Consider the following 25,296-nt stretch of genomic DNA (forward strand, 5'->3'; position numbering starts at 1 on the left):
ACCTTCCCCCGCAGGTAGCCGTGTTTCTGCCAAGAGTCTGTCTCCAAAGGAGCTGGACGACAGAGAGAGATGTAGGAGGCATGAAATGGAGCTGGCCAAACTCAATTGAATGGGCAACTGGAGTTAGAAAATAGGAAATTGGCCATAGAGGAAAAGAAAATGCAGTTGAATCATGAACAAAGTTTGAGGGAGTTGGACTTGAAAGCCAGGATCTTATCGATTACTCTCTTTGGTGGCAGCACACCGTATGTGCCTGTGGAAGCTAGAGTTTATATTCCTAAGGATGTGGTGAAGGAATTTTATAAGAATGATGATATTAGGCAGTGGTTTAGAGCCTATGAGGTAGCCATGTCTTCCCACCAGGTCCTTGAAAGAGATTGGGGGGCGGGGTTGTGGGGGCGGTTCCTTAGTGAGGGGCTGGACACACTGTTAGACCTGCCTTCTGAAGCCCATAATTCTTATAGCCACATGAAGGATGCATTAATGTCTAGGTATGGTTTGACCCCTGAACTCTATAGGCTCAGGTTCAGGAATTGCAAGAAGATAGAGAGCAGTGCCTGGGTGGAATACGTCACTTTCTTTTGCAGAGCATTGGATGGTTGGGTGAAGGGCAGCAAAGTAAATTATTTTTAGGGGCTTCTTGATTTGATTGCATGGGAGCACTTGTCCAGTAATTGTTTTCTAGAGCTGCTCCAGCACCTGATTGATAGCCGGCTGACTAATCCTAGGAAGCTTGCTGAGGAGGCGGACCGCTGGGTAAGCACCTGGGTCCACAAGGGTCACATAAGAGACTCAGCCAAAAGTGGGCAGGGTCCCCAGTAGAAGAGTGGGGGGGACAAGGGTAAACAGAAGGAGTTCCATAAAGTGCTCCAAAGTAATTCCCAAGGGAACCAAGGGAAAGGTTCCCAGCCTCCCACTGACAGAATCCTGTTCACCAGGTACCCCTGAAGTGTTACAAGTGTGGGGACCCGGGTCATAAGGCGAATGACCCCAGGTGTCGCATATTTGGAAAAGCAGCACCCCCTGGAGCTCCACCCCGGCCGATGGCGAGTGTAGCTTTGGGGGAGGAGATTGGTGTCCAAGGTGGGTGGGGTCCCGCAGAGATGTCCATTGTCTCTTTAGGAGACTGTGAGGTGGTCCCAGGGACCCAACTGTCCAACAACTCTGGGTGACCATCAATGGACACAAGGTGGAGACTCTTAGAGATACAGGAGCCAGTGTGACAGCTGTCATGTGTCACCTGGTGTCTCAAGAGCAGATTGTCCCTCATGCATTTTGAAGAGTTGTTGCCGCCGGCAACACAGAGAGCCATTGTCCAACGGCTCAGGTTCCCTTTGAGTGTGGGGGGGGTCTCTGGTACTCTTCAGGTAGCTGTGAGGCCCGCCATGCCTGTTGACTGTTTGTTGGGGAACGATTTGGAGAGCTCACCTTGGGGAAAGGTTGAGCGGACTACTCACTTGGAGATGGTGGGTCGGCCTGACTGGGCTTGTGTGACCACCTGGTCAATGGCAGCCCGTAGGGGTGCTGAAGAGGACCTGGAGCCTGAGAGGGAGGCCCAGGAACCTGCCTTAGAGAGAAGAGGAAGGGGGTGCAGGAAACCATCCCCCGACGTTTCTATGGCCCAGGAGGAGATAGACCCTGAGGGGGATGCCCTGGAGCCTACAGGGGAACAGGTAGCTGAACTGGGGGACCTGCCTGAGCTGACCCATTGGCAAAAGGAAGGAGGCCTCTCCAGGGAAGAATTCTCAGGTTAATGCTCCTTATTGTGTGCCACTCCTTGAGTTGTCCCATGTACAATTTTAAAACCTCTCAAGGTTAGTCCTTTCAAACCTAAATTTAAACAAATAAACAATTATCTACGGTATTAGATAAACACAATGCCGCAAGTCTGTCTTGTACAAAGTATAGACGGCCGGAAGACTAACATTGTAGAAATATCAGCTCTGCAAACAGTGTGTTACCCTCCGTATTGGATAATAAGGCTCTAATCATGTTTCTGCTGACCTAGATGATCATTAGCTCCCTAACGGATAGACTCAGTTTATGAGCTGTTCCCAGTCTTCCTTAGAATTCAGCCCCTCTCTCACTGTATTAAATATAGATATGAACCATTGTTCTCTCTGTTTGCATTTAACCGTGATGTCACCACCACGTCTACTACCATTGATCCTTTCTAAAATGAACCACTTAATGTTTTCACAAGTGTGGTTCATTTGCATAAAACGATCTACAAGGGGGGCATTCGCCTTTTTGTTCCTGATAGCTGATTTGTGTTCCATCAAGCGAGTTCTAAGCTCACGGCCTGTCTCGCCCACGGAACCCAATCCGCAAGGGACATATCAATAAGTAGACTAAGTTTTAGCTTCTACAGTTGTTTAGATCCTTAGCTAAAATGGTCCGTTTATTAAAAGTAAAGCTCTTCCCTTCAATGCACTGCTCACAACTATTACAGTTTCCACATCTGTAGTTCCCTGTGATTTTACTGCCTTCTAGGTTCAACTGCCGAATTCCACCTGGTTCCCGGTATGTATGTACTAGGTTCTTTTTTAGATTATCATTGTGTTTAAACGCAATTATCGGGCGCTCCAAGGTCGTAGGTTCATTGTCATTAAGGAGTGTCCAATTTGAATTAATAATGTTTTTTATTTTGTTACTAAGGCTCGAAAATAGACTGATAAAAGCAATTCGTTCGCTGGTAACATTATGTTTCTGCTTTCCCTGAGGATTATCAAACATGCTGTCCCTGTTATAAAATCTCGCTCTTGTAAAAGAGTGATTGATCAGTCTTTTAGGATAGCCCCTATCTTTTAATCTCTGTTTCAGATGGTCCGAGTGTTTATAAAAATCAGTGAGTGATGAACAGTTCCTTCGAAGACGAAGGAACTGTCCAAAAGGTATATTGTCTTTTTGTGATTTTGGGTGGTAACTAGAATAGTGGAGTAAGGTGTTTTTATCAGTTGGTTTTGTATAAAGCTCCACTTCTAATTTCCCCTCTACATGTTTATATTAAGATCCAGAAAACTCACCATGCTATCACTGTGGTGTTCTGTAAACCTCAAGTTAGCATCACCCAAATTGATGCAGCTTAAAAATTCCATCAATAATTGCTCAAATCCTGTCCAAATAAACCAAATGTCGTCTATGAATCTGTGCCAGTTAGACACATTTTCATAGAATGGGACAGATTCATTAAATATGTGTATGGACTCAAAGTGACCCACATATGCACAGGCCAGACTTGGGGCGCGAGTTGCGCCCATGCTGGTCCCTTTGTGTTGCAAGTACAAGTCTTCTTTAAACAAACAGGTTCTCCTTTAAAACCAGGCTTGCGCATTCAATAATGGATTCTGCACTAGCGCCCCTTGTTACACCAACATCCTCCAGGATGTGCTTAATCACAGCAATCGTGTCAACCTGGGGGATGTTGGTGTAAAGGGCCTCAATATCTAGGGTCACCAATAATTGTGACCTATCATTAAAATTTAGCCCCGTAACTATGCTAATCATGTGGGTCAAGTCTTTTATATAAGATTGTTGACTCTGTATAACTGGTTTCAAAAAACTATCTTTGTACTTGCTGAGAGGTTCCAATGGGGAGCCTATACAGCTAACAATGGGGCGTAGGGGTGGGTTGTCCTCACTTTTATTAATCTTGGGAAGCCCGTATATTGCCAGTATCTTGGCACTGTTCTGTAACAAACACCTATGTTCACTCTCAGTGATCAATTCACTTTGTTTGGCAACTGTAATTACATCTAAAACCTTGTCCTTCAACTTAATACATTTTTTCATAGGTACTTTTGTGTAATGTTTAGAGACATTCAAAAGATTAAGTACCCGTTGTTCATAATCCTGTGTGTCAAAAATAACAACCCCCAACACCTTTGTCAGCAGGTTTAATGGTGATCTGAATATCATTTTTGAGAGCAAAGATTGCATCTCACTGCTGTTTGTTCATATTATTATTAGTCGGTGGGGGGTTGTACCAAACGGGGAACAGCGTTTACAACGCAACTTTAACAACGCAGTACCTTTACGACGCAACCATTACAACTCAAGTCATTACAACGACTTGCGCTGGGGGGCGCTCTAGGATAGGGAATAGTTTTAATTTACTATCCAACACCTTCCCTACTATCCACGGGGACTGGAGTTGGAACAGTAAATTAAACTATTCACTATCCAGCGCCCCCCAACGCAATTCGTTGTAACGACTTGCGTTGTAAAAGTTGCGTCGTAAAGGCATGCGTTGTTAAAGCATGTGTTGTAACGACGTACATCCGTCCCAAACATTTCTTATTTTTGTTTCCACTATGTGTTCAAAGGCCTAAACGTTCTTGTTAACTATATTTAAATTTGGAGTAAAGGTGGACTTGGGTTTTAAGCCTGAGACAACGTCTTCTGGGGTATATTCTCTATTCTGGAAAAAACAATTGAGCCGAATCTTCCGAAAAAAGGATTTTAAATCTTTTTCCAGATTGAATTTATTGATGTATGGTGTTGGTGCAAAAGTAAACCCCTTCTCCAGGACTTCAATCTCTATTCTACTTAAAGCCCTATTTAAGAGATTAATTATTGGCATTTTGTTCTTAGTCAATATCGCTGGTTCCTGGTTTTGAGGTATTCCTCCTGTTGGGGATTCCTCATGTATTGTCCTCTGCCATAGTTCCTGTTCTGTCTCCTCGTCCCTCTTGGGCGTTGTTCTAAAAAAGGCGCAGAGGAAGATGTAGAGGGACCCCCCGTATGGTCAGATTTCTGATGGTATGCACTACCATTTTGGCTCCATACTCCCTCGTCTTCTCTACTTTAGCCCGAGGATTCAGAAAATGTATTACGTTTAGGTCCACCTCTCCTGTATATCGGTCTATGGGGGGAGCTCTTTCCCAATTTGGCTCTTGTCTTTGTTGTTGATAATAGTCCTGACTGATGAAAGGGTAATTTAATTCAATAGTATAGTTGCAAACATCTTTCTGAAGATTTTTTTGTCTTTTTATTCTGTAACTAATCCCTATAGCCATCTACTTCAGTATTTAGTTCCTCTAGTTTCCTCTTAGCCTCCTCGAGTGCTGTATTATTTTTTATTTCTGCCTCAAGTTTTTCAATCTCTTCCCTCTCTAGGATAATTATCTCTTGGGTGGTCTTTATAATAAGCAGGATCCAGTCCCGACTGCACCTGTTAGAAATATGGGACCAGGTCTCCAGGAACTTCCTATTTTCAATAAAGAGCCCAGGCTCATTCTTTACCTGTAAACCTACTGGGATTACGCCTGATTTCACATACTCAATTAAAAATTTGGCGTGCATTTCAGTTCGAATTAGTTTTTTCTTTAAATTTAAAATCTTTCCCCATTTCTCATCATTCCCTGACACTATGGTGACTTTGCTGCCTTTGTTAGTATTCATATTAATGATGTATTGAATTGTTCCTCAGTGAATCCATATGTTTTAATGGAATCCATATTGTCTGTAGGTTTGAATAAACTCTAGTCCAGACTTAGAATATTGATAATCGGTTAGCAATCCCTAACCACTTCAATACTCCCCAGTTCAACAAGCTGTACTCATTATCGTTAACTATAGAGGGAGTGGTCCAACCAACTAAGAGACTGGGTACCAACACAAACCGTGTAAAATAAAAATTTCCCTTGGACTTACTGTCATAAATGTTCAATCAAACTCCTACAGTACTTCATCCACACCTGTGCCAGAATAAAGTGTCTCCCCCGTTACATACACAAACCCATTGCAAAAGTGACTCTAAAAATATCAGGACAGTATTCAAATTTATTATGTAACTATTAAAAATACAATTGATAAAAAGTTCATTACACATTCAATGACCCTGTACAAAATAATCATAATAAGTTAAAATACATTACATGAAAGAGACATAATCAAGTGATTCATTTAGAAAACATCTGAGGTCATTAATCCGTTAGAATCTTGAAACCATGTCAGGCTAATATTAGCGAATGAGAGCCCACTAGTTCCTCGGATTTAATAATATCATTAGCGTTGACGCGTTTCGGTGTGCTGCCCGTTGTGCACCACCTTTTTCAAGACAGAATATTCAGTTGTCTCTCTTTTTTCGTTCTCAATATAAAAATCAAATACAATCTAAAAAACATAAAAAGTACATATCAATGTGTTGTCCCCACAATACTTGAAATTTATTTTAAATAACAAAGCTCCCAATTCCAACGAGTCTTCTATTAATCTTTTTAGGGCCATTTCTCTCATTTTTGACATATACATTTTTTACCATGCCCATATTTTGCAATGGTTTTAAACAGCCCCCAACATTAACCTCCATTTGGACACCTTCTCATTCAACAACCTTTCTCACATCTTACTCGTTATTCCACCTTCACTCATTCCGCAGTGTACTAATCGTCCCACTGCTACCTCCTTATTGAAGAGCGTATATGTAGAAAAATCTGAGGTGTTCAATCTTTCAAACTTGAGGGGATCGACTACCTCCCTCAATGATATTCCAGGGAGGCCCCAAAAAGTTTTTCTCTTGCGAGCCCCCTAGACACTTATACCATGTCCTTGCTTGTTACATTAGGACAAGAGAGGGGGTATGTATTTTACCCTGCCTTATTATAAAACCTCTAGATATCAACTTTAATTTACCTGATAATAGTCATATGCTCAATGTATAGAAACTAGCTTCTTCACTTGTATAATGTGGCCATAATATCCTCCAATTCTGGATTATTATTTCAGCCTTGTCGTTCAGTAAATCATAACATTTATTGGCTCATCCGGAAAAGACATCCATTCCATATTTTTGAACGACGACTCCTATTGTTTATCAAACATTTCGCTAATCCAGTTAAACTTTATTAAGTCGTTATATCTACAAACGTTATATATACAAACGTTAATACCAGAATCAGCTGTAGTCCGGCCCTCTGCGCAGGCTACAGGAATACTATGCCTTTGGATCTTGTAGAACCTTGCTTCGTTCAGCGATAACGAGTGCCCTTCTGTATTCACAATTCCCAGCTACAGTTAGCCTAAATGTAAAAACAAACCCAATCAGGGAATTCCAATATTTAAGGATGATGGTTGTGATATTGTTCCAACATTATAATTATACATCCGTACCTGGGTCAGTATTAATCCTGCACTGAGCGAAAAATAATAAACTGCTCTTAATGTCGGGTTAGTGGTCATGCGATATGCTCCTGCATTCACCAGTCTCTCCCTTACTTTGAGCTCCCAGTTACGCAGCATCTAAAAATAGAGAAAAAAACACAGAAACCCGCCCGGATTGAGTATAATGAGGGCAAAGGTTCGGCCGGATATTGGAAGGTCTATTGAGAGCTATTCCCTCCCTCAGATCCCACTCTCTTGCGTTCTCGCCGCAAAATCACATACCTCTTTTTTGGTAGCAGAAAAGATCGCGTGTCGTCCCCAATGGTCGTAAAATATTCTACCGCGAGGATCTGGCTTTTAAATAGTGCCGTGCATTCTCCTAATAATCCTCACCTGTGCTATTAAAACACTGCGCTACCTTAGGCGTCGCGAAGATATCGCGTGTATTACGAGCGTGACTGAATTACCGTAAATCCCCAAAGATCGCCTCACTCCAAGCGGCCTTACTCCGACTTCTATTACCGTTGCCTCCTAATATATGCTCTAGTCCTAAATAAAAGCAGTCCCGCGGATATGCTTCTTGGTTGGTACACCAAGTTCCTAATTGAATATGGGACGTTCTTATTAGTGCAATATGTTCCCCAATCGGTCTACAAACTCTTGTCCCCATAGTTTGCCATAAATTGTTTCTCAATATACGAGTGGTACCGTTAACCCCATTTCTACCGTGCGGTTATTGACTGCTTTTCATTCAAATCTATGATATACTAAGCACATTTTGAGACACCATGTGCATGATCCATTTAATGTAGAAAACGCCCGGAAAGTAATGTTTATTTAGATCGGTACTCAGGTTAATGCTCCTTATTGTTTGCCAATCCTTGAGTTGTCCCATGTACAATTTTAAAACCTCTCAAGGTTAGTCCTCACAAACCTACATTTAAACAAATAAACAATTATTTACGGTATTAGATAAACACAATGCTGCAAGTCTGTCTTGTACAAAGTATAGACAGCCGGACTAACATTACAGAAATAAAGTAAGGGAGAGACTGGTGAATGCGGGAGCATATCGCATGACCACTAACCCGACATCAAGAGCAGTTTATTAATTTTCGTTCATTGCAGGATTAATACTGACCCAGGTACGGATGTTTAATTATAATGTTGGAACAATATCACAACCATCATCCTTAAACATTGTAATTCCCTGATTGGGTTTGTTTTTACATTTAGGCTAACTGTAGCTGGGAATTGGAAATACAGAAAGGCACTCGTTATCGCTGAACGAAGCAAGGTTCTACAAGATCCAAAGGCATAGTATTCGTGTAGCTTGCGCAGAGTGACGGACATCGGCTGATTCTGGTATTAACATTTGTATATATAACGATTGTAGATATAACGATTTATTAACGTTTAACTCAATGAGCGAAATGTTTGGTAAACAATAGGAGTCGTTCAAAAATATGGAATTGATGTATTTTCCAGATGAGCCATTAAATGTTAAGACTCACTGAATGACAAGGCCCTCATTTGGTGAAATAATAATCCAGAATTGGGAGATATTATGGCCACATTATACAAGTGAAGAAGCTTGTTTCTACACATTGAGCATATGACTATTATCAGGTAAATTAAAGTTGATATCTAGAGGTTTTATAATAAGGCAGGGTAAAATACATACCCCCTCTCTTGTCCTAATGTAACAAGCAAGGACATGGTATAATTGTCTAGGGGGCTCGCAGGAGAAAAACTTTTTTGGGCCCCCCTGAAATATCGCTGAGGGAAGTAGTTGATCCCCTCGAGTTTGAAAGATTGAACACCTCAGATTTTTTGACATATACGCTCTCCAATAAGGAGGTAGCAGTGGGACGATTAGCGCACCACGGCTAGCAGTGGGACGATTAGTACACTGCGGAATGAGTGAAGGTGGAATAACTAGTTAGATGTGAGAAAGGTTGTTAAAGGAGAAGGTGTCCAAATGGAGGTTAATGTTGGGGGTTGTTTAAAACGATTGCAAAATGTGGGCATGGTAAAAAATGTGTATGTCAAAAATGAGAGAAATGGCCATAAAAAGATTAATAGAAGACTCATTGGAATTGGGAGCTTTGTTATTTAAAATAAATATCAAGCATTGTGGGGACAACACATTGATATGTACTTTTTATGTTTTTTAGATTGTATTTGATTTGTATATTGAGAACGAAAAAAGAGTGACAACTGAATATTCTGTCTTGAAAAAGGTGGTGCACAATGGGAAGCAAACCGAAACGCGTAAACGCTATTGATATTATTAAATCCGAGGAACTAATGGGCTGTCATTCGCTAATATTAGCCTGACATGGTTTCAAGATTCTAACGGATTAATGACCTAAGATGTTTTCTAAATTAATATTTGATTATGTCTCTTTGTTGTAATGTATTTTAAATTATTATGATTGTTTTGTGCAGGGTCATTGAATGTGTAATGAACTTTTTATCATTGTATTTTTAATAGTCACATAATAAATTTGAATTCTGTCCTGATATTTTTGAAATCACTTTTGCAATGGGTTTGTGTATGTAATGGGGGAGACACTTTATTCTGGCACCAGTGTGGATGAAGTACTGTATGAGTTTGATTGAACATTTATGACAGCAAGTCCAAGGGAAATTTTTATTTTACACGGTTTGTGTTGGTACCCAGTCCCTTGGTTGGTTGGGCCACTCCCTCTATAGTTAACGATGGAAGACCCTCGACCACCGATGATGGAAGATGCAGGAGAATTGATGGTGAACTTGTTGCTGCAGCTGTGATGACCAGGCGATGCTGTGGAAAGGCACAGGAGTCACAAGAGCACCTCGAGCAGCTCATCAAGGAAACAGGCCCACGGTGCTGGGGATGCGGTGAGGACAAAGATCTTGGTAGCAAGAGATGCTGGAGGCTGGAGCTTTTTATAGCCCGAAGGTCTCTGGAGGGCAGAGTCAACAAGCCTTGACAACGGCAAGTTGACGTGGTGCAAAGGGGTTCTGTTCCATAGGGTTTTGACGAAGGATACTGGAAACAAACTTGCTGAGAAGACAGTGCAGGCCTCAAGGGAATTGCAGAACCACCATCTGTGGTGCTGAGCCTTTCGGAGTCTGTGGGTTCTTAGGAGCGGCAGACCAGTCAGCTTTGTTGCGGTTCTTCAGATGCAGGGGAGTGACTCCTTCGCTCCAAGGGAGATTACTTCTGATGTCTTGGATTACCACAGGCCTGGAGTAGAACCTGGATGAAGCACAGGCACAGACTACGCAGAAGACTGGCAGGACAACGAGACAGGAGTCTTTCTTGATGCAGTTTTGGTTTCAGGCAAAGTCCAAGGTGCCAGACGGTTGAAGTTGAAGTGGTTTTGGATATGAACCTTGTCCCATGACGAATCTGAAGAGCCTCCCAAAAGTAAGCCCTTAAGTACCGGCAGGAAAGGGTTGGTACAATTCAGGTATCCCTCCCAGAAGAGGGGCTGGACAGAGGGGAGGATACTTCCATTTCCTTTGTCCAGTTTCGTGCCAGAGTGGGAGCCAATGGCTCCCTGAACTGGTTCCTACAGGTGTTTTCAAGGAGGGCACTAAATGTGCGTTTCAAAGCAGTCTGGTGGTGCTGGCAAGCGCCCCTAGCCCAATACACTAAGTCCTGTCTGGGAAATGGTAACGCCTCCCTGTGACAGGAAACCTATGGTCCCACCTTCCCCTGCTCGAGCCTGGCTCAGCAGCTGGAGGACAGAATCGTGTCTCTGGTCGGCAGCAGCACTAGCTTGCTGTTAGACCCTGAAAGGCTGGTACCGCGAGTACATGGGAGCGCCTTATGGGAGCCCCCCCGTACATGGGATCCTACATTCAACACTTGAATCGGTGTTGCGGAAGGATTTCAACATGTTTGATACCAAACATGGCCGGGTTCGGTGCAGTCAATATATAGTTAGACATCTCGTAATTGACTTGATGTCCACTATATGTATTACATGGCTGACTGCACTTACAAAGCCTGGATAATCAACTTCTGGGTTTGTAGGGGGTGTCCGGCTTATGCGGGGCACCTCACAATAAGCAGGGCACCTCACACTCATAACCTAGCCCCCTGCCTTCAGGATTGAAAGGCCTGCCTTAGGGGTGACTTATAGGTTTTAAGTGCAGTGACCCCAGATATAAGGAAACATATATCTGTTGTGAGTGGTGCTGGCACCAACGCACACAAGCTGCAGTGGAATGCCTGTAGTCACAGATTGAGTGGTCTCCCATGGGTGGCATAATACATGCTGCAGCCCATGGGAGACCCCTGGTGTACTTATGTCCTGGGTCCTGATTAACAGGATCCCAGTCAGAAAACAGTGCAACACTATTAAAAAGTGGGGTAAACCATGAAAGCAGATCCTACTTTCCTACAGTTGTGAACTGATGGTTTCTGTTTTTCTAAATGTGTCTATGCCTTTGCGGTTTAAAGATTTTTATATTCACTAATCTTTTATTTTTCCTACAGCTTATTACTTTACATTTATATAACGTGGTTTGAAACAACTCATTTGTTTTTGCTAATGGTAAGATGATGTAGTGTTGAGGTTCTTATTTCTTGGCTTTTGTCCTACCTTTGTGTTATACATAGTTATATGCATGGTCTTACACCATATTCACTTTTGTAAATGGCTCACTGTTCTGCATTCATCCTCCTTGGTTTCTAACTCTAGCTGAGTTATTTGGAGTTTGGAATTCATGGGAGCAGGACCAGCAGGATTTAGGCTCCTTTATTTCGAATAAACTTGAACTTTGATAATTACTCGTGTCTCACTGCCTGGTAAATACCCCACTTTACAGGTTGTGAACAGGTACTTTACTGAGTTGCATCTGCCAATTTCGGCAGTTGACCGCTCACACTCAGTCGGTAGGATTTCTCAAACTGCGAATCAGAGCCCTATCCCTTTGTTAACCCAGGTGTCTCCTGTCTTCTGAAATAAGATAAAAACAAAACTACAGAGACTACCAGAAAATTCTCTTTTACTCTAGTTTTGGAACTTTCATAGATTCCCATGCTTGAATTGGTAGCTCCAATCTAGACAACAGGGAATGATTCAAGCATGGGAATCTATGAAAGTTTCCAATACTGGAGAACTAAAGTTACAGGTTAGTAACTTGTTTTCTTACTCCAGTATTTAAACTTTCATAGATTCCCATGCTTGAATCATTCCCCGTTGTCGAGATGGGAGCTACCAATTCAAGCATATGAATCTATGAAAGTTTCCAATACTGGAGAACTAAAGTTACAGGTAAGTAACTTGTTTTCTTATTAGCAGCCTAGGCCATCAGCAGCAGTTCAAGGTCAGGGGTAGGAAATGCATCTTTTTGTGAATCAGAACTATTACAACAAGGGTTCTTATCTTCTGAGGCGGGGACACCTTAGAATAGGATGAAAAAATGCATAAAAATGTACTGCAGCTGTAGAGCAGAATGATCACTAATTGCGTAAACAGTTCACATTTAGGTTGGTTGTCTTTAAATATATATTGGGGATATCCTTATTATCTGATGTGTATAGCCCTCCAAACCTACGTTGGAATCCTTAGCTGTAGAGCCTATTCTTAAGTGGAGAGCTAACTTGACAAGCAGGTACTACTTTCTTCTCTTAATCCAAATCACTCTTCCAGTGAATTTTTATGAACCTTCCCCCACCTGTTAAACTGGCTTTGTATGAGTGTGTACTGTGATGGAGTTAACATGCATTGCCTTTAGTTTATGTCTCTGTTTACATTTTCAGATTATATTTGATGTCTCTATGTTTGTCACAGGTTGCTTGTAAACCACGTCAAAACTCCTCAACTCATTTAAAGGCTACTGTAGCTGTCGCAGAACCCTTTTCCTCAAACATTGCAAATCTTCCAAGAGAGCTCATTGATGAGGTGTTAGAAGAGTTAGATCACTGTGTACCCCTGCTTGAGGTATATCCAGTCGAAGGACAGGATGAAGTTATATGTGGTATTGCTCACTTTTTGGAAGTTGTGAGGTATGTAATATCTATGATTTTTGGACTGTGAGAGCCTTTTGAAGACTTACACATCACAAAATGTTAATATGGAACAAAGGGAAAATGTGTTGATTATTGAACAAAGTATCAATGTGTTAAATGCATAACAAAGTTCTGTAGTGTCTTTGCTAGGATCTCATGCTTGACTGAGTAATCAATGATGGAGAGGATGTAGCCTTACCGCTAGAGCGGTCGACCTTGAAATTGGGGAACCGGGTTCGAGTCTCGGCAACAACGCTCAACATCCTGTGATTGTGGGCAAATCACGTAATCTCCCTGTATCTAACAAAAATGTATGTGTCCATCTGTAACCAAACTGGTGCTCATGTAAAGCGATATCCTCTGGTCTAATTCGTGCTATGTTAACCCCCCCCCCCCCCCCCCCCCCAAAAAATTTTTAACTCAGCAATATCCAAATAGAGCCTTGGGATTTCATTTCAGCCCCTGCTGCAGAAAGTAGGTCTATTCGTTTTTAGATCTCGCGTAGGCAGCGCACATGCGCTGCCTCTACGAGGCATCAAGTAATTAGTATTATTAGTCAAACTCCACCCTCGGAGTTTCTCTTTGTTTTGTTTCTTGCTATTGGTAAAATCTGCCATTGCTGTTGTTTTCTTGCTTATTATTGGTTGGATGGCCGATGTGTCAGTTCCGTTTTCTTTCGTTTCTGGAGGAAGCAGCATCGACCAACTACAGTTAACCTACGCTGCAAGTCGGCATGTTTTAATGTAGGCTCAACTTTTTTTTTTTTTAAATGGCACCTTGTTTGCGCATACGTATATATGCACTCGCCACTTTTCGTGGTGTTGCACCCCCCACCACCACCCGCCTCTTGCTCTTTGTCATCACCGCTGAAGAGAGGGGCCGCCCAGCAGGACATCAGCGACGAGCCGAGAGGTGTGCTTGAAACCAAAAGGGCTGCCCTGCTCCTTCTCCGGGCAGCTTCACCAGAAACCTCGTGTCCTGAAGACCGAAGGAGCCCCAGGCCGGTGACAGCCTCGCCTCTTCAACCCCAGGTAACGCTTGCGGCTGTGTACGCGCTGGGGAACTGCTTTCTTGTTCACGGACTGGCTCTGTTACTCCGGCGTGGAAACCTTGCACGGGGCATAAAAGGCACAGACTACTTTACAGCTATTTCTTGTAGCACCGTCACCACCAGGTGCCGAGTTTGGAATTGTTGGCTTTAACGTTTTTAGTTCCCGCCCCCCTCCCGTTGGTGGTTGTTGAATTTAAAATGCAGGAACCAAGGAAGTAGTTTCAAATATATCTTTATTTTCTCTTGAAGATCCCATCCAACTGGCTTCAGGGATTAACAGCAACTGACTTCAGTTCTCCCTACAACATGGTCAAATAATGACATTCTAATGACCTTACACATTCTAAGAACTCATACATTCTACCAGCTAAGCATGCAACAATAGATGAGAAGAATACCGCACATCTCCCTTCCTCAAATCGAGAACAACAAACCTACAAAAAAATACATATCCTAACAAAAATGAGCATTACACATACTCTTTAAGATAACCAGGGGGTACCGTCATCCTGGATGATCGCCGAAGAACATCACGATCAGTGACACTTTCTTTTTCTTTAGAATTGCCACAAAGTTCAGAATCATTATCCAAATTCTCACCATATAAACGTGACTGTCCATGTTTCAAGATTACAACTCTGTTGAGGTTCCAAACATGATGGTCTTGTGTCTTCACCGCATTCCTGAAAACCTTAATAACCAGCATTGGTTTAAAGTATTTTGAACATGTATTACCAACAATTCCAGGTTTTTTTCATTGCCACAAAATCTCCAACTTTAACCTTCAACATTTTAACATCTTGCCTTTTATCAAAATGAAATTTTCTTTGTAGAGCCTTAAACTCTTCTTTATTCTTAAGACACTCTTCATCCAATACACACTCTTTTCCCCTATTTATACAAAATGTATTGACCCAACAAGGTTCAAGAAGTGTGTTGGGTATTCTCCTACGGAAAACAATAAATTGAGTTTTTCCCGTAGTAGAATGAGATGTCTTCCTATACTCCTCAATCTTTTTGAGAACCTCACATTTCCAGTCCAATGAAAGAGATTTTGCCAGAATTATGCTTTCCTTTAACACTCTGTTAAATCTCTCTACCATCCCATTAGCCTCGGGATGATAGAGAGAACATTTTTTGTGAGAAATACCACAAGAGGTTAAAACATTTCTCATTTCTCTGTATGTAAATTGTATGCCATTGTCAGATAATATCGACTTTGGCATTCCTTCCCTAGAAAATACTTCCTTCAAACATTTGATAATGTTTTTTTGAATCTGTGTTATTTAAAAAACACCTCTGGCCAACTAGAGTACAAATCAATAATAACAAGTAGAAAAACATGAGTACTAGAATTATTGATGGGTCCTAAAATGTCTAAAGCAATGTCATCCCATGGAGACTTTGGTCTATCCCTAATAATCATTGGTTGTACTCTCGGTGATTTAGATTTCTCACTCAAATTACATGAGACACTGTCACGAATCTCTCTCTCAATGAATGTATCCATCCCTGGCCACCAGTATTATAAACAAATTCGTTCTTAAGTTTTGGTGATGCCAGGATGGCTAATATGAGCTAGATTGAGCAACTCTTTCCTCAGACTTACAGGGGGAACTAATCTTGACCCACGAAAGAGAAAGTTCTTATCCACAGAAAGTTAATCTTTTACACACCAAAACGGTTTAGTCATGTCAGATCCACTTTTCACACTCAACAGTTACCCTTGATTAAAGCCATGATCTCTTTCAAGGTATCATTCAAAAATACTTCATCAGTCCATCTCTCTAGAGAAATATGATTTGGATCAACAGCACAACCCCATTCACAACTCTCATCAACATCATCTTCATCATCACATATTCCAGAAACCAATCTAGAGAAAACATCCGCAACTTTATTATCAGCACCAGGAATGCACCTATTAGAACAGGAATACTCTTGAAGACCTATATTCCACTTGCCTATTAGACCAGATATCCTGTCTAATCCTCTACTTTCTAACATTTCTACCAGAGGTTTGTGATCAGATCTTACTTCAAAATCCACCCCCCACAAAAACCTCTTGAAGTTTTTTTATCGCCCAAAACATTGCTAGCGACTCACGCTCCACCACTGAGTATCTTGTTTCCGGTTCCCTCAAACTACGAGAAAGAAACATGACAGTCCTCAGACCATGTGGACTAAACTGCTGTAGAACTGCAACAAGGCCTTTATCACTCGCATCTGTTGTAAGAACAGATTTGAGTTTAGTATCAAAACTCTGGAGGAAAGCTGCACCTGTCAATTTCTCTTTAATGTTAGAAAATTCCTTTTGACACCAATCAGACCACGTAAAATTCACACCCTTCTTCAACAACGATCTCATATTAGATGTCAACTCATCAAATCCTTTAATAAATTTAGAGTAATACTCGACCATTCCTAGAAAACTCATAAGCTCTTCTTTTGATGTAGTAGCAGTCAAGTTAGGAATTGTACTAACCAGATAATGTTTTGGTCTAACATCACAGCCAGATATATTATGACCAAGATAATTCAAAGAATCTTATCTGAACTTACATTTTCCAATTTTAACAGTCAGATTCCCTTCACTCAATCTTGAAAGCACCTCCTTAAGACGAACGTGATGTTCTTCTATGTTATCTCCAAAAACCAATATGTCATCTTGGTAGATGCACATGCCATTGATACCTTTAAGCAAACCTTCCATCACCCTCTGAAAAACGGACGAAGCCGAAACCAGACCAAAAGGCATCCTGATAAAACGGAAAGTGCCAAAAGGAGTAATGAACGTGGTCAAATCCCTGCATGATGGTTCAAGTTCAATCTGGTGATAGGCAGATGTTAAATCAATGGTGCTAAAAACCTTTGCACCTCCCAACATCATCAACAATTCTCTTATATTCGGAAGAGGGTACCTGTCAACGACAACACTCTTATTCAGTTGGCGCAGATCAATACATAGGCGCAAATCTCCATTAGCTTTGCGAGCTGCGACCACCGGAGAAACCCATTCGGTGTCTTCTACCTCTTCTATTATTCCATCGCTTTTCAACTTATTTCTTTCTTTCTCCATTTCATCTTTGATAGACAAAGGGACTCCCCTGACTTTACAGGTTACAGGAACAGAATTATTTCTTAGCTTAATCTTATGTTGGTAGCCCTTCAAACAACCAAGCCCATCCCTAAAAACCTTGGGAAACTCCATCTTAAGTCTATTAGTAATATCACAATCAAGCTTTTCTTCCACTAAATGTACCGAATCCTTTAACAAAATCTGGGGAGCCGAATTAGGATCCAGATACACTCCTAGGTCACCCTGATGTATCCAACTTATCAGGCTATCACCTTTTTTTGAGACATAAATCTTGCCAGAGCACATTCTGCCCCGGTACTCAGTTAATCCAATGAAATAGCCATGCAATTTTATTGGTTCCCCACCATAGGCCAAAGGAATGATGTCAGGCTTACATAAATTAACTTTGTGTTTGATCTTATTCATGTAAAAGTCATTCGACACTATAGTGATCTTGGCACCTGAATCGAATAAAACTCGAGCAGAAGCTCCATCCACCAAAATCTCATCGAAAGGACAAGACTTTCTAACAGGACCACACACAACTTGAGAAATAATTTGACCACATTCAACTTCATCTGAACTAGAATTCACTCCCTCATCATATTCTTTCTTGACCCTAGGAGGAAGTTTTGACTTGCAAAGACTTGGATAGTGACCCTTTTTGTTACATTTAGTACAGGTATTATTAAGAGCTGGGCATTTTTTATCAGTGGCAAGATGCCCACTCTTGTCACATCTAAAATATCTCCAGGATGTAGCGTCCGCCTGCAGTTGTGTGGCTGAGGGACTGCCTGGGCCTGCTGATCGGGCCGAAGGAAGACACTGCTGTAACCCCCAGGGGTCACGCGGCAGGACTTAACTTTCGGCCGCGATTTCGCACGGCGGGGGGTGACGGCTGGCAGCATAGTGGCGGACTGAGCGGTGGGGGCTCCTGTGTTCGCCCGGATCGCACTTACTCACCTGGGGGCCTTCCGGTCCATGCATGGGGGTACCATCGCTGGAGCTGGCCGCCGGAGGAGAGGCCCAGGATCTGGTGGGCCAGGGCTACTACGCATCACTATTGGCGGTGAGTCCCGGCAACGGAGGGGGGGTCCCGTGGTTGTTGCGAGAGAGCCCCCCTCTGTGGGAGCTGGCGGCTGGGTGCGGGGGGGGGAGCTGAAGGCTCCTGCTTTCCTCCCCCACAGCCCGGATTCTGACTTGGCTCCATCCTTGTGGTGGTTCCCCCCCACCCCTCCCTGTTCCCGGGACCGGGGGCCATGCGTTGGCGTCGGCTGGTTCATTGGACAGCAGTGGGGGTCCCCCAGGCCTAAGCTCGTCCTGCCTCACCAGTGCACCTTCATCAGTGACACTGCGCCTACCGGCCCACCCTTCTCGATGGTGCCTTGGGACCGGCGGTGATCGGCTGCATGTGTCGGGCGGCGGGAGGGGTCCCCCCCGGCCCTTCTCCACCTGGGGCTGTAGCAGAGCCCGTGAGCAGACTACCCACACTTGGCGTCTTCCCTGGCAGCCCGTCTGGATCCCACCCTGGGGGACAGGGCTTGGTTTTGTGCGGCCCTCCTTAAGACTCTGTGGTTGGGGGCACAGAGTGGGCCCTTCGGGGCTCGGGAGACCGGGTGGTGTCGTCCACTGCATCGGGCAGCAGCGATGCTCACGTGGTGGGTACACCCTTTTGGGCTGGGGCCCTGATCCCAATGGGTACATAACTTCCCTGGACACCTGGACGCTGGAATCCACTTCTTCCCTTTGGGTGGGACGGCAAAGACGGGGGTGTTCGGCCACGTCTGTTGAGTGCCGTGAGGTCCTCCCTGTGAGTCCCCTCCTCCTTCCCTTGGTGTACTGCACCTGGTGGCCCCCCGGCTTCCTGCTCTCACCTTTTGGCTGTATCCTGCATCACCACACAGGGCGTCTCCACATCATCCACCTTCGCCAGGCTGCGATTGGTTTCCGGGGGTGGCTGCCTCCACCTTGGGTCGCCCATCACCAACAGCCCCGGCCTCCTTGACAGTCCGGTGGACCCCTGTGGCACCAATGCCCCAAGCCTATTGTAAGGGCCCCCCCGGCCCCGTGGGGTGCAACCATGGGCCGGAACGGACCAGCCAGAACTCCGGCTACCCAGACCAAAATGGACCGCTTCACATCCACGGACGCCGGGGCTACGGGGGGGCGCCGCTGAAAACGACGCATCTTCGGCTTCGGACCGCACCACCATCCTCCGGGCCATCCATACCTCACAGTCCTCGGTGGAGGGGAAGATCGCGGAGGTCCGGGTGGGCATGACCCTCATCCGGCAGGACCTCCGGAATGCCACGGCCCGGATCACGGAAACAGAATCCCGTATATCATCAGTGGAAGACGACGTTCAACAACTCAAGGGGCAGGTGGTGCGGCTCCAGGCACATACCCAGGAGCTGCACCGGAAGGCCGAAGATCCTAAAAACATGTCGCCCCGCAACAACCTCCGCCTGGTGGGGTTTCCGGAGGGGGCGGAGCAGGGTCGCCCCGCTGGGTTCATCGAGAAATGGCTGAGATCCTGGCTCCCGGAGGGCTCTCTTTCTCCTTGGTTCGTCATAGACAGGACCCACAGATCCCTTGCTCCGAAGCCCCCGACGGGGGCGCCGCCACGTCCGATCATAATGAAAATCTCCAACTATAGAGAACGTGACTCCATCTTGGCAGAGACCCGCAAGCATCGACGCCTCCCCTCTCCTATGACAATCACTCAATCCTGATCTTTCCAGACTACACTTGGGAAGTCCAGGGCCAGCGCCGTTCGTTTGGAGAGGTCAAACAGAAGCTTAGAGCCCTCAATGTCCAGTACCACCTCCTCTTCCCGGCGCGCCTGCGGGTGGTGCTCGCCAACAAAACCTTGTTCTTTGACTCACCGGCGGAAGCGTGGGCTTGGGCCACGGAGGAGTGTCCCATCCGACCCAATGCTCAGATTCCTCTCCAGAACGGGGGGGGGGGGGCGGATCTACCCGATCGCCCTGGTCTGCCCGACCCAGGGCCTCAGCGCAACCGCTCACGCGGACGCCGTGGGCATAGGAGGGGCCCGCTCTGACTCTCCGTTGAATCCCTCCCGGGGAATGTGTGGCGTAATGCCGCGGTATTTCTCCCCGCAGGGAATCACAACGCGGTCGTTACAACGACCGCTTTGGGATTCCGCATACCATTACTCCGCAAGTCAGAAAAACGACTTGCGGAGGGGTTGGCGCTGGATGTTGGAATAGTATCATTTACTATTCAAACTCCAGTCAGTGCGGACACTAGGGAACGCGTTGGATTTTAAATCCAACACCTTCTTCCCCCTCCGCAAGTCGTCGTTCTGACTTGCGGAGTAATGGTATGCGGAATCACAACAAGGTCGTTGTAACAACCACGTTGTGATTCCCTGCGGGGATAAAAATTTGCGGTAAACGTTTACTCCTCCCGGGCGACCGGGCCGTCCCGGCAGGATGTCCAGTCTGCGGGGCGGTCTTTCTCATTGGGCGGTAGGGGGTCCTCGCCGGCCTCCTATGTGCCCGATCTCCCGGATACTGACCTCTCACGTAATCTGACGCTTCTCAGTGGCCCAGCCTGAATCCGTCTCTGCCCGCCGGGCCGGGCTCCGCGGCCGGAGACACGGGCTGGCTTACCCTATTCTCTCTCTTCTTGGACTGTTTTACGGACATCCTATCATGAGGTGGGGTCCTCCACGCGCAGTTCGATCCCAAGCATTGTAGTTTTTTTTTGGTTCTATTGTTACTGTTAGGGCGACAGATGCTTCTGTTCTTGAAGTATAGGGTGGGGGTAGGGTGATTGGGGGGGGGGTTGTCCCTTGGTTTTATGTTTTTTGGATTTTGTTGTCCATTTGTTTCACCACACCAGCCCAATCTCTGGCACTAAGAGGCATGATTCACAGTATCTGGGCCCCATTCACGCATCCCGGCGTTAGCGTCCTGGACAGAGCTCCCCTCCAGGGCCGCCCCTCACCCGAGACAAACTACTAGGATGACAGTCATGTTACAGCAGGGTGTATACTTATGCCTCCTGTCCTGGAATGTCAATGGTTTCCTTGATCATCTCAAGCGATCGGCAGTACTCGATATGCGCAGCGACAGAGGGTGGAGGTCCTAATGCTGCAAAAAAACACACCTATTGGGTAACCAATTCCCCTTCTTAGCGAGGTTCCGGTACGATAGGGTCTGGCACTCTGGCTTCGCACTCGGGTCCCACGGGGTTGCAATTCTGATGCAGTGCTCCCTCCCGTTTGTGGCGACACGAGTGGTTCACGACGACCAGGGCACCTTTGTGGCACTGTCCGGTACTCTGAATGGGGCACCCCTTAACTTGGTGTCATTGTACTCACCACTCCTCCCCCCCACGCCCCCAATCACGGCTGACTGCAACCCTGGCTGCCTCCGCGGGACTCCTGGCTTCCTTGCCCACAGGCCCGTCTTCCTGGGGGGTGACTTCAACGCGGTCTCCTCTCCTCCGCTCGATACGACTGGGCCCCCTTCCCATGGCAGACTGGCGGACTAGACAGTTCACCCACACCTCGGCCGCGCACCACAAGCACGAGCATATTGACACCTTCTACATTCCCTCAATCGACAGCCTCTTGCTGCAGGAAGTCGCTATCCTCCCTAGGGGTATATTGGACCATTCCCCCGGTGCTTCTCACTGTGGGTACCCCACCTTCATGCGTCAGAGATGGAGAATAAACGCATGGTTTCTCCAGGATAAAGACTTTCGCGAGGTGGTGGGGCGGGAGCTCAAACAATACTTCCAGACAAATGAGAGATTGGTGTCGGCTCCGGGCGTCTTGTAGGAGGCCGGCAAGGCAATGATACGCGGGGTTGCCAAGGGGCAACTCAAAACCAGGCGGCGTGCACAGCTGGAACAGCTCACCTCACGTGAAGCACAGGCCCTGCGCCTCGAGCGATCCACCGCCCTGAACCCAGACGCCTCCGAAGTGAGGCTCCTTGCCCACATTCGGGAGGAGATTCGCCAGTTGTTGCTGATCGCGGCTAAGCTTCTCTGGCGCTCGTCTGTCGCCAGGGTGTACGGATGGGGAGACCAGAACGGTTGTCTCCTCCATAGACTAGTCACCTACCCCAAAGCGAACCGTATAATTCCAGAAATAGCAGATCAGGATGGCTCGGTGCATTATTCCCCGGCCGGCATGGCCCAGGCCTTCGCGACGTACTACCGTCAGCTTTATACGGCCAGGACTCCCTCCCTTACCCTTACAGATCTGTTGCAGGCTGGTGCCTATAGCCTCCTCAATTGGACTCCGATGCCCGGGGCGATCCAGACCGTCCCATCACCCCTGCAGAAATTGGCGACACGATTACCCTTGTCTCGTCCGGCAAGACGCCGGGACCAGACGGCCTCCCCCAGGAATTCTACGCCCTGTATAGAGAGACATTGACTCGATATCTCGCCCAATTATTCAGGGAGGCAACAGAGACAGGTTCCTTTCCCTTCGAAACCAATATGACCACCATTGTGGTCCTTCCCAAGTCCCAACCACCCTCGCCTCGATGCGCGGACTATCGTCCCATCTCCCTCATTAACACGGAGCTTAAGTTGTACGCTACAATACTCCCCCAGCGTCTTAAGCCCCTTTTACATACGTTGGTCCACCCGGACCAATGTGGGTTCATGCCGGCGTGTGGCACCCGTCATTGTTTGCGGCGGCTCCATACCGCTTTGGCCTACCGCAACTTGCTCACCCCTTACCTCGCTCTCTTCTTGGTAGACTTTGAGAAAGCCTTTGACTCGGTGGAGTGGGGATTCTTGGACGACGTTCTGGAAACTATGGGATTCGGTCCCTGCTTCCGTGGTTACGTCCGACTATTATACGCTTGGCAGAGGGCGCAGGTCCTTGTGAATGGCGTTCTCTCAGATCCCTTTCCGATCCGGAGGGGAACAAGGCAGGGATGCCCTCTTTCTCCCCTGCTCTTTGCCCTGGTGATGGAACCTCTGGCAGCTTTGATACGTTCCAGTGGGGAGTTGCAGGGCTGGGAGTGGCCCAACACGGAGGCAGATAAAATCGCCCTCTACCTGGACGATGTTCTGCTCTACTTGGCAGATCCCGCCAAATCGGGCCCTGAATGCCTCCAGATCCTCCGGTCCGTTGAACAGGCATCGGGCCTCCGGCTCAGTCCCGAGAAATTGGTCCTGGTTCCCCTCAATATGTCCAGGGAGTGTTTTGATTGGCAATCGACTATACCACTCCGTCGCCAATCCTTTAAGTACCTGGGGATATGGGTGACTTTGCTCTCCAAACTCAGCTGGGCCCTCAATGTTACCCCCCTGGTGAAAAGGACCAAGGCGGACCTTTCGAAATGGCATTCGTTGCCGCTGAACCCCATGGGAAAAATTGCTCTGTTTAAGATGATGGTTCTTCCCAGGTTCCTCTACATGCTCCAAAACACCCCCATCAACTTTTCGAGAGCGTGGTTCCGGGAACTCGATAGCTTGGCTTCAAAATCCCTCTGGGGACAGGGCAGGCCTCGACTGGCCCTGGGTGTTTGTCACATCCCCTCCTTTGATGGGGGCTTGGGAATGACCCATCTATACTTATATTACCTAGCCACACGCCTGCTCTCCCTGCACGACAGGCTCAACGGAGGATGGTCAGATCCGGCCTACAGATTAGAACTTAGTGAACTGGACTTGTCTAACCTCCAGTCAATGATGTATGGGGCGCCAGTCCTGTCTCGCTTGTCGGAGGTGACATGTTCGGTGTTCCTAGCCTGGTGAGCCGCGCTGCTCCATACCGGGTGGACCCACACGTTGACTCAGTGCACACCCCTGTGGCTTGGTACCTGGATTAGAGAAGTTAATGGGCTGCAGGGGTTTCGGTCTTGGGACCTTATAGGCATTTCCCAACTAGGCGACATTTGGGTGGGTGACCACATGCGCTCCTTCCAAGACCTCCGGGCTAGGCATTCCTTGCATTGCTTGCAGTTTTACAGATACTTGCAGCTTTGCCATGTCCTTCAAGTACACTTAACGATTGGCACATGACTCCCGTATCATAGCCCTCCCGAGGCACAAATTATGCTGGGGGACCTGGGGAGAGGGGGCGTCTCCGGCATTTATCGGTCGCCCAATAATAACACTCCTACATTTCTTGACCGATTGCGGGCCCAATGGCGAGGAATGGGTGGGTTCCTTGGACGAGGAAGACTGGCGCGATGCCCTTATGGCCCCCAGGACAGTCACCGCCTCTGCTAGATTGCGCTTGACACAACTCTACTTTTTGCACGCTGCCTATCTGACGCCTGCACGCTTACACTGCGCGGGGCTCCTGCCGACCCCTTCCTGTGACAGGTGCGGTTATGAGCCTGCTGACTTCTTTCACATGGTATGGACGTGCCCACGTCTGGCGCGCTTTTGGGCCAACATTGAGGAGGAACTCACTGAGGTGCTGGGGTGTGAGGTCCCACACGCCCCCAGACACGCACTGCTGGGCATCACTGACGGGTTGGACGGGACCAGACACGAAAAACTTTTTTACACTACAGCAATGGTAGTGGCCAAAAGAGACACAGCTTCCCCTTGGAAGTGCCCTGACCCTCCCTCCGTGGGGAAGTGGCGGGCCGGAATAGATTGGTGCGCCACGCAAGAGAAGACACTGTGCAAGGCACGTGGCTGCCCCAAGAAGTATCGTAGGGTCTGGGGGAAGTGGTTGGGAGGTTTGGCCTGATTCTGGTGGGGATGCTCCCTTCTCCACCCTTCTGAATTTGTATGTGTACGGCCTTTGGGTCGTCCAGAGTAATGCAAGTAATTTTTTGTTATTTTGGTATCGTGGTGATTGGCTGGTATTTTCTGTAAAATCAATGAAAATGTGTTTAGCAAAAAAAAAATCGTACTTATCTTCGGAAGATAATGTTTATCTAATATGTATATACAGATCTCATAATCATTTAAACCTTCTGCTACCACCGTATTCAATTCAGGTAAGTGATCGAACACATCTTGACCCTCCAATCCCATACAGTGAAGTAAAGTTGAAGTCTTTCTCTCTGCACTCAAAGATGCACCACATACTCTGGT

The 25,296-nt window shown here is 46.2% G+C and overlaps 1 protein-coding gene across 1 annotated transcript in view; it reads left to right on the top strand.

Moving 5' to 3' along the window:
* The window catches only part of SHCBP1L (SHC binding and spindle associated 1 like), a 1,483,415-nt gene that overhangs the window by 270,322 nt on the left and 1,187,797 nt on the right, over nucleotides 1-25,296 (top strand). The window contains exon 3 of the mRNA XM_078643195.1: nucleotides 12,900-13,114. Within this exon, the coding sequence (XP_078499321.1) occupies nucleotides 12,900-13,114 (215 nt within the window). The remainder of the gene's footprint in view (nucleotides 1-12,899; nucleotides 13,115-25,296) is intronic.

This window comes from Lissotriton helveticus, chromosome 1_1 (genome assembly GCF_964261635.1).
Source record: "Lissotriton helveticus chromosome 1_1, aLisHel1.1, whole genome shotgun sequence".
In the NCBI taxonomy this organism is placed as follows: Eukaryota; Metazoa; Chordata; class Amphibia; order Caudata; family Salamandridae; genus Lissotriton; species Lissotriton helveticus.